Source organism: Zingiber officinale, chromosome 11B (genome assembly GCF_018446385.1).
Source record: "Zingiber officinale cultivar Zhangliang chromosome 11B, Zo_v1.1, whole genome shotgun sequence".
NCBI classification, from domain to species: Eukaryota; Viridiplantae; Streptophyta; class Magnoliopsida; order Zingiberales; family Zingiberaceae; genus Zingiber; species Zingiber officinale.
In genome coordinates this window covers 12,321,885-12,335,591 of record NC_056007.1, presented here as the reverse complement: position 1 = coordinate 12,335,591, position 13,707 = coordinate 12,321,885, and the positions used below count along the sequence as shown (strand labels likewise).

Genomic DNA, 13,707 nt, shown 5'->3' with positions numbered 1-13,707 from the left:
ATCTAGACAAATTAAGAATATATTTTTTTATATATATAAGTGGTGTATATATAGATTTTTAAAAATAAAATAAATTTAGTTGTTATTATATATTATAGTTGTTATATCCGTATGTTATTATAAATTATATTATAGTATATAACACCATTTGAATAAATAAAAATATGGTTCGATCGGTGCACTAATGTATTCAGTATTCTGTATTGTCAGTAATGAATTTAGACGATAGTAACTTTAATAGTTGCGCCACTTGCTGCGCCATTGTACACAGGGCAATTATTGTGGATACATGAACAATGACTGATATGGATTTCTGTCATTTCTTGCAAACTGTAGCATGCTGTTGATAACAACGGCGGAGACGACGGGGATCGACGTTCCACGGCAACGCATGTGGATGGGGGACCTCACCCACCCCCGGCAGTTGCCACTCCAACTGCCACCGCTCCATGTGCCCGCCGTCGCTCTCCGGCGGGCAGCCAAAGCTCGTTTTTGTCTCTCTGCCCCCCGCAGCGCCGCGCCGCCCATCGCCACCATTCCTATAAATGCCCCTCCTTCATCGCCACAAGTCCACACAGCAACCAACAGCCAGTCTTCACTTCGATCCCCTGTTCTTTCCTCAGATGGCCGCCGGCGCTCTCTTCTTTCTCCACTTCTTCTTTCTCTTATCCGGCTACGTCTTTGCGGACTCCTACGGGTGGGAATCCGCCCACGCCACCTTCTACGGCGGCAGCGACGCCTCCGGCACCATGGGTCAGCTCTATTTCCACAAGTCTAAGAAATGTTCCTGCGATCTCTAAAATTTGCAGACTTTAATTGGATTGATTGTTCGCCGTGCAGGAGGCGCTTGCGGGTACGGGAACCTCTACAGCACGGGCTACGGCACCAACACGGCGGCGCTCAGCACGGCGCTGTTCAACGACGGGCTCAGCTGCGGCTCCTGCTACGAGTTGCAGTGCGCCGACGACCCCCAGTCGTGCCTCCCCGGCTCCATCATCGTCACCGCCACCAACTTCTGCCCTCCAACCTACGACCTCCCCAGCGACAACGGCGGCTGGTGCAATCCCCCGCGCCCGCACTTCGACCTCGCCCAGCCGGCGTTCCTCCATATCGGGCAGTACCGCGCCGGCATCGTCCCCGTCTCCTTCCGCAGGTGCTCCATTCTCCGTTAACTTCCCTCGCCGGAATCAATCAGTCACTGAAGCTCTGTTTTTTGTTTGTGTACACTACAGGGTGCCTTGCGTGAAGAAGGGGGGAATACGGTTCACCATCAACGGCCATTCCTTCTTCAACTTGGTCTTGATCACGAACGTGGCCGGAGCCGGCGACGTGCACTCCGTGTCGATCAAGGGGTCCAAGGGCGGGTGGCAAGCGATGTCGCGCAACTGGGGCCAAAACTGGCAGAGTAACTCGTTGCTCGACGGACAGAGTCTCTCCTTCCAGGTAACGACCAGCGACGGACGGACGGTCACCAGCTTCGACGTGGCACCGGCCGGGTGGCAATTCGGCCAGACCTTCGAGGGTGGGCAATTCTAACTGAGCTCATCAAGGAATTAAGGCTTGTCGGACGCCGAGGTAGCTCATCAGGCAGCACCCGCACTATACTATATATATATATATATATATATATATGTATATATATAGTAAGTATTCAACCCTGCAATTTATAAGCCATTTGTGGAAATTATGGGAGTCATGGCTTACAGGGAAGGAAGGTAATTCATCTCAGCATAATTATGAGTGTGTTGTGGAATTGGATTACTGTCACCTTGTTAGGATATGATCTTTAGTGTTTAAAGGGAACTGAGTTCTTTATTGTGTATTCTAAGAGGCAAAGCATATGTATCCACTCGGGTTCCTCTTATTTGATGGATATAATTATGGTTTATTTGATTGAAGGAAAAAACTGTTAGGCGAAATCTAAAATTATAGACTTACAATAAAATAAGTAAAAACAGCTTTGTTAATTGTTCCGGCCAAATTAAATATGGTCAAGTCATCGGTCAATGAAATTACTGATGTGCACGAGCTCTGAACATCGTCAGTGAAAGGGGGTAAAAAGACTTGAGATGCAGTCAAAGAGAGGGTTAGACTAGCAGAGCGATGAATCCTAGGGGCACTCCAATGTTCAAGTTAGGATTTACTTGTGCTGGTATGAAGAATAGAGATGGAGAGGAAGAGTAAAACTTGATAGAGTTGAAGAGAATTTAGAGCCCTTTGTCGTTACCTTATGAGTGTCTATATAGTGAAGATCCCGTGCGACCGACAAGAGAGGGTGAATTGTCCTGTAAAAAAAAAAGTATACCTTTCTCAAACCATTGCGTTTAAATAATTACATACTTAACAACAATATAAAAGAATTAAGAAGAGTACGAGACAAACAATTTACTTAGTTGACAATCAGAGATTGCTACTCCAAGGAAAGTAGACTCACTATGAAGATCTTCTTCTCGAACAAAACGTTGGAGGCAGAGAAGCCTCATACACGAAAATAAAGTTCGAAAATAAAGAACAGTATGAAATTCGAAGTACAAGAGTGTGTTATACAAAATAGAGAAGACTAGGACTCTATTTATAAGTTCACCGGTTGAATCTGACCATTTGCTGACATGACATAATCCAACACCCGAACCCTCTCCGGGCAACCCCCCCAGCGTGGTAAAACTCTATCTCCACACAACGGCTATACAACAGCCAAGTGATAATGTTTTATCCATCTCCAAGCATCTGGACCCGCTCCCGACGCCTAGACCATTGCTGACGTGGACCCAGAAGTTGATCCGCAATGTGGAAGAGTCCATTCAAGCAACCTAGTGCTCCGGGCACCCATACCAACTAGTCTGGACACTCGGATCATTTAGCCTTGGTTGACTAGTCTAGTGTCTTCTTCGATCTCTTGGGTGATCTCGGTGAACCTGAATTAGGCTTACTCGAGGATTTTCTACTTTGCTTCTCATTCCTTGGAAACGTCGTTTCTCGAACGTACTGAGTCCGTCGACTCTTTTTCATGTCATTCTTATCGCTAGTTGCGTCTTTTCACTCGACTTCTAGTGCTCCTAAATTCCTGTACACTTAGACATAAGGATCAAAATACAACAAGACCTAATTTGACTTAGTTGATCACATCAAAACTATCACATGATACTTACAATCTCTCTCTTTTTTATGTGAGCAACCCAAGTCAAGTTAGGGTAAAATAAAATAATAAAATAATAAAATAACAGGTAAATAAGTTACAATTAAACAACCATGTAATACAAAAAATGCACTTCCCCTAGATTTAATTTATAATTCACTCCCTTTGATCACATTAAAAATAGGAGAATTATTTGAAAATAAATTTGAAACAAATTCTAATGGATACAAAAACTAGTAACTATTATTCAAAAAAAAATAAAAAATAATGAAGGTTATATTGTGAAAATCTGAATTTTTGTCAATTATAAACCAGTTTTGAAAAAATAATTTTAAAATTATTTATACTTGTTGAAAAATTATGAAAATATTTGTAGCAGTTAAATAGACATATCCAAAACATTAATAAAAATTTCACAAAAAACTGATATTAACATAAGTAATAAAAAATTATTTTTTACAGAAACAGCTATATCTTTAAAAAAAACTTCTTAAAAATAGTTTTGAACCTTGAAAAATCATGAAAAATTTTGTGACGATGTAAAATAGCAATCTTTGTAGAAAAATTATTTTTTTTCAAAAATCAAATGTTTGAGGATTTTTAATATTAAATAATTAATATTTTGATAAATAATTTATAGAAAATTTAATAACGGTAATTTTTTTTGAAAATATTATTTTTTTTATCAAGAACATGATATTTTATCAAAAAAAATAAAATTTTCAAAAAAAATAAATTTTTCAAAAAAAATCTATGAAATAACTTTAAATTTAAAAATATAAATTTTATAAAAAATTTGATAAAAAATAATACAACAATAAAAAATTTAAATTTTTTTTTTATAGATAAGAAATGAAATTCTCTTTCTTGAAAAAATTAAGATCTAATTAATTTCAATAAGAAATTATACAAAATAATTTATTTAAAAACTTTAGACAATTTTAAGTAAAAATATTAAATCAAATTAAAAATAAAACATACATAAAGATTTTAATCTAATCATGAATTTTTATCCAATATAGGTTACTTTTTACTTGATTAACCAGATACATTTTAGGAAAAAAAATTCTTGATAATTTTCAAATTTGACCATTATCATATCTAAAATGTTAATTTAGTCTTTGATAATTTTTAAAATTTGAAGTAATAAAATTCGAAGAATTCTTCAAATTCTCTATTTGTTCTTTCAATTTTTCATTTTTTATTTTCATCTTTTCGAAATCTTCTAATCGACAAGATTTTGCTAAAGTTCCTTTTAACTCTTTGTTTGACTTTAATACTTTTTATTATCATTTTCTAATTGACAGGAATTTTTAGATAAAATTTTAATAAACTTATATAACTGGTCAGGAGGTAGAGACCGTACTTAACTTATCTCGTCGATCTCGTTATCTGATGCTCCTTTGTAGTGATGTTTCCCTCTGACATTGCTTCCCTTTCATCGATGCTTTTAATACTCATTTCGAATGAGCTTGCTTCGTCAGCTTCTTGGTGACTTATCATCAGTGCAAGTTCGGTGTGGGCTTCAATCTCCGACTCTGATGATGATGTTTCATCCCATGTCACCTTTAAGTTTTTGTATTTTTTTCTGGGTCAATCTTTTATCCTTGTTCTTGTTCTTCAATTTTGGGTAGTTATCTTTGATGTGTCCTTCTTCATTGCAGTGATATCATCTCACTTTCCTTTTTATTTTCTTAGCCTACACTTGATTAAATTTATTAGATTTATTTTTTTTTATTTTCTTACCATAAATATCGTTTTGTCATCGTCGGGGGATGCTTCAGAATCTGGTTTATTCATTTTTGTCTTAAAGGCAATGTTTTGTTTTGGCTTCTTCTTTATATATGCACATCTAGATTCATGAATTTCATTTACTAGGGTTGACCATTCTGGTATTCTTGGAAAAGCGTTAAGCACATACCTTAGCGAATCTTGGTTGATTACCTTTTTATCGAGATTTGTGAGTTCGGTAATTATCTCCTTTAGCTCAGCGTGTAGTTGAGAGATCGTTTCACCTTCCTTCAGCTGAAGATTTGTCAGTTGGTTCTGAAGTAGATCTCTTTTTATGAGCTTGGCTTTGGAGGATCCTTCGTGAAGCTCCAGGAATTTTTTCGAGAGGTCTTTTGTAGACTTGTAGACTCTAATCCTGTTGATCACTTGTGGTGGCAGCGTACTTAGCAGATGAAATTCTACTTTTTCGTTAGCCACAAATTTGACTTGTTCATTCTTTGTCCAGTTTTCCTCTTTCTTTAGCTCGTCATTGCTATTGGTAGGTACTGTAAAACCATTTTTCAAGATTAGAAATATATCAAAATCAGTTTTGAAATATACCTCCATTTTATTTTTCCAATGGGCGAAGTTTCCCTTGAACTTCGATGGGTGGATACTTGCTCCGGCTATCATCTTCTGTGCTTCGGTCGACGGTTAGTCCTTCTAAAATGGTTGAGCTTTGATATCAATTGAAGGTCCCGTGTGGCCGACAAGAGGGGATGAATTGCCTGTACACAAAAAAAATAAGTATACCTTTCTTAAACTATTGGGCTTAAATAATTACACACTTGACAATAATATAACATAATTAAGAAGAGTACGAGACAAACAATTTACTTGTTTGGTAATCAGAGGATTGCTACTCTAAGGAAAGTAGACTCACTATGAAGATCTCCTTTTCAAATAAAACGTCGGAGGTGGAGAAACCTCATACACAAAAATGAAGTTAAAAAATGAAGAACAGTATGAAATTCGAAGTACAGAAGTGCGTTATACAAAATAGAGAAGACCAGGGCTCTATTTATCGCCCACTGGTCGAATCTAACCATTTACTAACGTGGTACGATCTAGGCGTCCGAACCCTCTCTGAGCGCCCCTAGTGTGGCAAAACTCTATCTCCATGCAACGACTATGCAACGACCATGTGATAAGGTTTTATATATCTCCGGATGCCTAGACTATTGCTAACTTGGACCCAGAAGTCAATTCAAGGCGCCCAATTGGTCAATGTGGTGGTCCAGGCACCCGGATCAATCAACCTTGGCTGATTGGTTTGGCACCTTCTTCGGTCGCTTGGGTGATCTCGGCCAATAGGAATTGGGCTCATCTGAACTCATCTTCCAGTCTTTTCCTTGAGCAATCTTAGATTTCGCTCTGGCTTCTTGTCCTCGGAAATGTCGCGCGCTCCCTTCTTGTCCATCAACGTACTCTTCCATAGCACCTCGCCCCTCGGACGTACCAAACCCATCGACTCTTTTCTATGTCATCATTCTCGTTAGCTGCGTATTTCGCTTGACTTCTTGTACTCCTAAGTTCCTGCACACTTAGACACAAGGATCAAAGCATAACAAGATCTAACTTGACTTGATTGATCACATCAAAACTACCATGGGGTACTTACATATAGTTGTCCGAAAAACATCTCCATGTCAATCATAATTTTGAGAGTCGATGAGGGGACCAAATCCGAAAGCTGTTGGTTGCCTCCTCCTTCATCCAACGCTATATGTTAGTAGGGGGTATCTAGGAGACCATATCTAATAACCTTGTAATTGCTCCTCTGTTCTCATGATGTCATGCGGCTTAGAATATTCACAAACATTGTTAGCGAGCCCGTATAGGGTGTAGACCTGTCTTAAGGATGAAAAAAGCGACATCGATATAGAGCGACCTTGAGAATATTCAAGTTCAGGGTCTAACGCATGGTAGAATAGTGATTATCATGTGGACTAATGAGAGGGGAGATTGGAGGAGAAACTCAAGAAGAGAGAACACCAAAAAAAAAAAAAGGAAAACTTGCTAGATTACCAGAAAAGGAAACTTATTAATAAAAGAGGGATAAATTCTCATACAACTAGATATGTGTATATATAGACTCTGGACCTTAAGACAAAGAAAGGAAAGAAATCTCAATATATGGACCTTAATTCTGATCTTGTAAAGAAAGAAAGAGATCTTTCTAAAAAAATCTCTTGAGAGAAATTAAAATTAATAAAATAGGACGTTGTTATAGAGTAATTATAACACATAATTATCAGGAATACCAAAGAGACCCTAAATACCATAAAAGCATAAATTACTAAAAATAGTAATGAAATTTTTAGAGACTCGATTGAAAGTCTAAACATTGAAATTTGGGTATGAAAATTGGCGGTTATAGGTACCCCAGTAACAAACTTAGATTTCTGAGTTTTGCAAGCATGACTACTGACATATCCTAATTCCAAGTCTCAAGTCAAAAGTTATAACCGTTTGAAGTTTAAGGGGTCGTGTTGAGTTTATCCTGCATCAAGGTTAGAATACTAAGATTGAGATGATGTCGAGATCCGCCTTTGAGGGAGAGCTTTGGCGACTGGGGTAGAGACAAAGATGATGTCAGTGATTGTACCAAGGACCAAAAGGGAGTCTGTTACTGAGATTGAGATAGGATTTATCACTGAGACTAAGAGAGAGTCTTTTGCCGAGACTAGGCGAGAGCCTGCTACTGAGACTAAGATAGAATCTATAGCCGAGACTGAGAGAGAATCTGCTACCGAAACTGAGATAGAGTTTATCTCCAAGATTGCGAGAGAGAGTCTCTCACCAAGACTGGGAGAGAGTCTGCTGCTGATTCTAAGATAAAGTCTATTGTTGAGACTAAGAGGAAGTCTCTCGCCGAGACTGAGAGAGAGAGTCTATTTCCCAGACTAAGATAGATAGAGTCTATCACTGAGATTGAGAAGGAGTCTCTCACCAAGACTGGGAGAGAGTCTGTTGTCGTGATTGAGAGAAAGTTTGTTGCCAAGACTTAGAGAGAGTATGCTGTCGAGACTTAGGCAGAGTTTGTCATTGAAACTGAGAGAGAGTATCTCACCAAGATTGAGAGAGTTTCTCACCAAGACTAGTTGAGAGTCTATTGTTGAGAGAGAGTTTGTTGCTAAGATCAAGGTAGAGTCTGTCGCTGAGACTGAGAAGTCTCTCACTAAGACTAGGAAATAGTCTGTTATCGAGACTAAGAGAGAATCTATTACCGAGACTGAGGTAGAGTCTATCATTGAGACTGAGGTAGGGTCTGGGTCAGGAGTTGAGATTGAGACATGATCAATGACTTGTCCTTTAATCGTGGGAATGAGTGTACTGACCTCGTTTGATCATATCTGAGTCCCATCTGAGCAAAGTTAACTTTTCCTTGGTCAGGCTTGATCCTTTTTTACTTTGACTGACAGATCAACATGATTCTTGATCTATAGGATACGTAGGGGTAGAAAAAAGACCTCTACATCTTTAATGATAAACCTGTTGGATATATATGAATGGAGAAGAGGTGGAAGAGGAAAAAAGCTCCATTTTGAATTGGACCTTAGTCCCATATTGGGAGTTTCAAGGTATATTGGTTGGTTTATATTGATTCATATGCATTGATGATGTGAGCAAATGCATGGGGAGAGACTTTCTCTCATGTGTGAGTGCTCAAGGGGGAGGGTGCTAATCATAGTCCAGATTGCACTGAGCCAAGTTGACTCGTGTGTAAGCACGACTTGTGTGCGCCAAATGCCTGATAGATCAGGACAAAATAAACATTTTACTACATGGATTTTTTTTATTTACTGCTCAAGAAGGTAACGAAAGTATTAAAGTTGACTCGTGTGTAAGCACGACTTGTGTGCGCCAAATGCCTGATAGATCAGGACAAAATAAACATTTTACTACATGGATTTTTTTTATTTACTGCTCAAGAAGGTAACGAAAGTATTAACCATTGTTAATGACGATTTCGTAACCTCCTGGATAGTAATAGTCGACCATTAATGGTCGTCGACTATCATTAATCCTTGGATATTAAATGGTCATTATTCGACATTCAATGCAGGTGAGGGATGATGCTCTTATAGAAAAAGAGACCATGGTCTTGAGCAAAATATATAAAAAAACTAAAGCTCTCCATCTACGTTCCCCCTTTTCCTTTATCGTGTATCTCTTTCTCGACGGGTATTTATAAGCTCTAAATTCAAATGAAACTATCAAATTCATGTCTTTCTAACTCTCAGATTAATGACTCACTCGATAACTCCCCTTTTAATAACTATTATCGTGCCCATTTCATGCAAAAACGCAAAACATGAAGTGAACTACATAAATAATTTTTATCTCGATCTGTCTAACCTTCACCATGTGTTTCTCACACACAAGTCAATGCTATTTTATTAAAAATTAAGCTTTAGATTTGCACCCTCCAATGGATGAAGAGTTTTTTTTCATAATCCAGGTATTTCATTTTTATGATTCAATTAATTTTTGAGATGACTATTTTAATCTTACAAAAGTTTTCATCATAATAAATCAGAAAGTACAGATGAATCCTGACGGACAACCCAATGTGACAAGTAATTTGAACTGCTCAAATGTAATATGTTCTAAGTAAAATTTAAACCCTTATTTTCTAAGAAATTCATTCCACCATTTATAATCGTATCATAACCCCAAAGGCCACAGAGCATTTCAATCAATAACATTCGCATCGTCTCAATATAAATCAACCCATCTGCCTTAAGTTTTTTCAATGTGAAACTACCAAAATAAGGGACAAGCTAAATCATTATAATGTTGCTAAATAGGTGAACATAATTTTATTTTTCCAATGATAAGAAATCAATCATAACCTACCAATTTCAACCAGATCACTTCAGTAGTATTACTCAATAATTAGTTGTCCAAATGTGAATAAGGCATAGACTTGATTTCACATTATTTATATATGAAGGGTATTCCTCTACATATGTTCATATTTAAATATATATAATAATATAATAGGAGATATGGTCTAATAATAAAAGAATTCACCTAGTGAAATAAATAATATGAACAATATGCTTATGTAAAAATTAGGGCTGTGTCTGCAGACATGATTATTTACATTGATGACTCAACAACCATCAGCAATAGTAAATCCCAGCTCATGTTTTTGATGTTTTTGCAAGCATGAATAACACTGCAAATATCGACTTTCTGAAGAAACTTCTCAGCTGCCAACATCGAGACACCGCGGAAACAAACACAATCCAAAACAAACACAGAGACACCGCGGAAATACTATAATATAAAGATACGGGCAGTTGTTTGGTTCACAATCCAAGAATTGCTATTCCAAATCTCATGATCGCTTGATCCATTTTTGAATGAGTAAATATCTAATATTCTCCTCTCTGAAAAGCTTTTGGAGAAGGAGGAATGCATACAAATGATGAAGGCGATAATATCAAACTACTATCCTTTTTAATGTAAATTTAAGTAAATAAAGAATACCGACAACTTAAAGATGAAGCTTTGTCATGGTTGTCAGAGAGCCTTTTGGTATAGTAATAGCAGTACTTGCATGAACAAAATAGCAAAGAAAGAGAGAGCTTTGAGAGAATTAGATTGAAGTATTGAGCCTCAGATCCTAAGACTTCTTTTATAGGCTTCATCTAGTCGACTAGAACTGACCAGTCGACTAAAATATTCTTGTCAACTGAACCTCTTATCAAGTGACTGGTTTTTCTTCTTTCCTTACTTTCTCCAATCTAATACAATCCCGCGAAATCCGCTTGTCCGATCGACTGAACACTTGTCCAGACGACTAGACCCAAAACTTATTTTACCATTTTGATTCGATCACATCCAATCTATACTTTCCAAACTTGTTCGGTCGACTGATCCTCTTGATTACTAGACTGACCATGTTTCCATTTTGGACTTGATCGTAATCGGGTTGTGCTTATCTTCTTAGGATCGGTAGATTGAACCTTCTTGTTCAGTTGACCAAACTCTTTATTGAACCAAACTTTATTTTTCTACAAAATAAAGTTAGCACTACAAGAATAACAATAATATACCTGTAAAACAGAGTTAGAGATATATATAATTATGCATGAATCGGTCTTAATAGTTAGGACTGTATGATCTCGACTTAGAAACTTCTATTGATTTTTTCAATCAGATCAATGCCTAAAGTTGTCCCACTATGATACGTCCTCACTATCTTCTAGAACTTGAAAGGTCTCTCCAAGACTTATCTTACTTACCTATTAAACATCTGATCTAACTAACCTGCTTGGACTTCTTCTACTTAGTGTTTGATTAACCCATCATGACTTTCCTTTTTTGATGTCTGGTCTAGCTAACCCATCAAGTACTCTGCCAAGTCAACTTATTTGGTCTTTTTCCTGGTGTTCGTACCTTCTGATCCAATAAGACTCTCTTGCCTAGTGTCCCATCTTCGATATCTAATGTTCGATCTTCCTAACCCACTAAGACTTTTCGATATCTAATGTTCAATCTTCCTGACCCACTAGGACTTTCCATGTTAAGTGAAGTGACCTACACACTTAACTAACATAGCAAACATATAATATCTAACTTTAAACCCTTTGTTAGACATCAAAATACAAGTTTGATTATCATTATTGACTGCACCAATAATCTTTCCATTTTTAATATTTGGCAACATAGTTTAAAGTTAGAGAAAAATACAACTTTCTTTAACAAAGTTTAACATGCTTTCTATAGAATTTAAAACTTAATGCAAAGCAGTTAAACTTGAATCAGGATTAAAAAGATTTTACATGCTTTTTTACCAAAGTTTAACATGTTTTTTTTAACAAAATCTAACTTTAGCTTAAAGCAATTAAACTTAAATCAAGATAATTTGCTAACTTAAACTTATATCATAGTTTAAAGTTTAAGTTACGCTAAAACAAGATTTGATAACTTTAATAACTTAAGTTTTAGCAAAAAATATAAGTAATCAGTTCATGCATTAAGTTGAAAGTTCAATCAAACTTGAGACAACTAACTTAAACTTAACTTCAATCTAAGTTACAGTTCAATTTTCTTTCTAAGTTTTCTCTCAGCTCACATTAAACTTATCTCTCCCTCATTGACATACATCATACAATTTTCAAAGAAAATTTGAAGCAAATTTGCATTTTTCAAAGACAATAATGCATTTTTTCAAAAAAATATTTTTCTAAGACAATTTTTAAAAACATTTTTCAAGGTATTTTCAAAGATATTTTTCAAAATATTTTCAAATAGGAATTTTCAAAAATATTCAAAAAATATTTTCCAAAGATATTTTTAAAAATATTTTTGAAATAAATTTTCAAAAATATTTTCCAAAACATTTTCCAAAAGGATTTTCAAAAAGATTTCCACACAAGAAGGGCACAAAGCAATCAGAACTATTCACCCCCGCTCCCTCTAGCTAGCACGGGAACCCTGGTCGCTAGAGGAAGGATGCAATTTAAAAGTACTTTGTATTAGGCATTATCATATGGACTTAGATTAACTGAATTCATTATTTTGGGGTTAGGATCCTTAAAGAAGTCAACATACATCATATCTAAAGTCAAATAAGTACAAGACTCATTTGTGATACGAGTATCTATAAGTACCCCGTGGTAGTTTTGATATGGTCAATCAAGTTAAGTTAGGTCTTGTATCTGTTTGATCTTTGTGTTTAAGTGTGCAGGAGCTTAGGAGCACAAGAAGTCAAGCTAAAGACATAGCTAGTGAGAAACATGACACGGGAAAGGAGTTGATGGGCTCGGTGCATCCGAAGGACGAGATGCTATGGAAGAGTACACTTGCAGATGAGAAGGATACGCTTGGCAATCTGAGGGACGAGAAGACGAGGAGGAAGGCTACTCGAGGAGAAGGTCGGAGTTAGGTTTGATTGAGCTCAACTCCGGTTAGCTAGAGAATCACCTACGCGAAGAACTACTCAAAGAGATCAATGTTGAGCTGAGTTGCCCTGTGGAAGGTGCCTTCGATGAACAATACGAAGGTACCTTCCAGCCTTTGAAGGTGTCTTCTGATAGCCGTTAGCCATGGACAGAGTTTTATCCATAGTGAATAAAACTTATCCGATGGAAGGCTCCTTGGACCTCATTGGAGGCACCTTCAATCTGCGGATAGAATTTTTCAAGGGCTATAAAAAGACCCCTGGACCTAGAAAATGATCAACAACTTCTGTATTAACTTTCCCAGTCATTTATGAGCTATCAACGTATGTAAAAGACTTCTCCGCCTTCAACGAAGGAGTTTCTTAGTGAGTTTTTTAACACTTTCGATTAACAATCATCTTAGTTGTAACCAAGTAAACCTCTGACTTTTTACCTTATCCTTTAAATTGTTTTCATTAATATTTATTGTCTATATATTTACTTAATTTAATTATGCATCCTTGCTAAGCAAAGCAAGAGATTCATTTTAACTTTGATCGCACGTAATTCACCCCCCTCTTGCTGGCTTCGATGCATCGATAATTGATATCAGAACCCAACCACTTCAGAAGGACTAACCACTGACTAAAGTACAAAGACGATGGCCAGAGCTAGCATCCACCTACCAGTGTTTGAGGGGGAATTCGCGTTTTGGAAGCAACGAATGGAGGTAATCTTTAAGATAGATTTTATTATTTTATTAATAATAAAATATGGTTTTGAAGCATCAAAAAACAAGAATGGAGAAGAACTCGAAGAACACCTCTAGACCAAAAAGCAGTGCGATGAGTTTATGGCAAATGGTACAAATGAATTTCACCTTATGAGCGTACTACCGGT

The 13,707-nt window shown here is 36.8% G+C and overlaps 1 protein-coding gene across 1 annotated transcript; it reads left to right on the top strand.

The window, feature by feature from the left end:
- Positions 1-568: 568 nt before the first annotated feature.
- On the top strand, positions 569-1,633 carry LOC122035140 (expansin-A4-like). The gene is made up of 3 exons (XM_042594529.1): positions 569-753; positions 841-1,153; positions 1,233-1,633. The coding sequence occupies exons 1-3, from the start codon at positions 624-626 to the stop codon at positions 1,534-1,536; spliced, it is 747 nt and encodes a 248-aa protein (XP_042450463.1). The 5' UTR covers positions 569-623; the 3' UTR covers positions 1,537-1,633.
- The last annotated feature ends 12,074 nt before the right edge of the window (positions 1,634-13,707 follow it).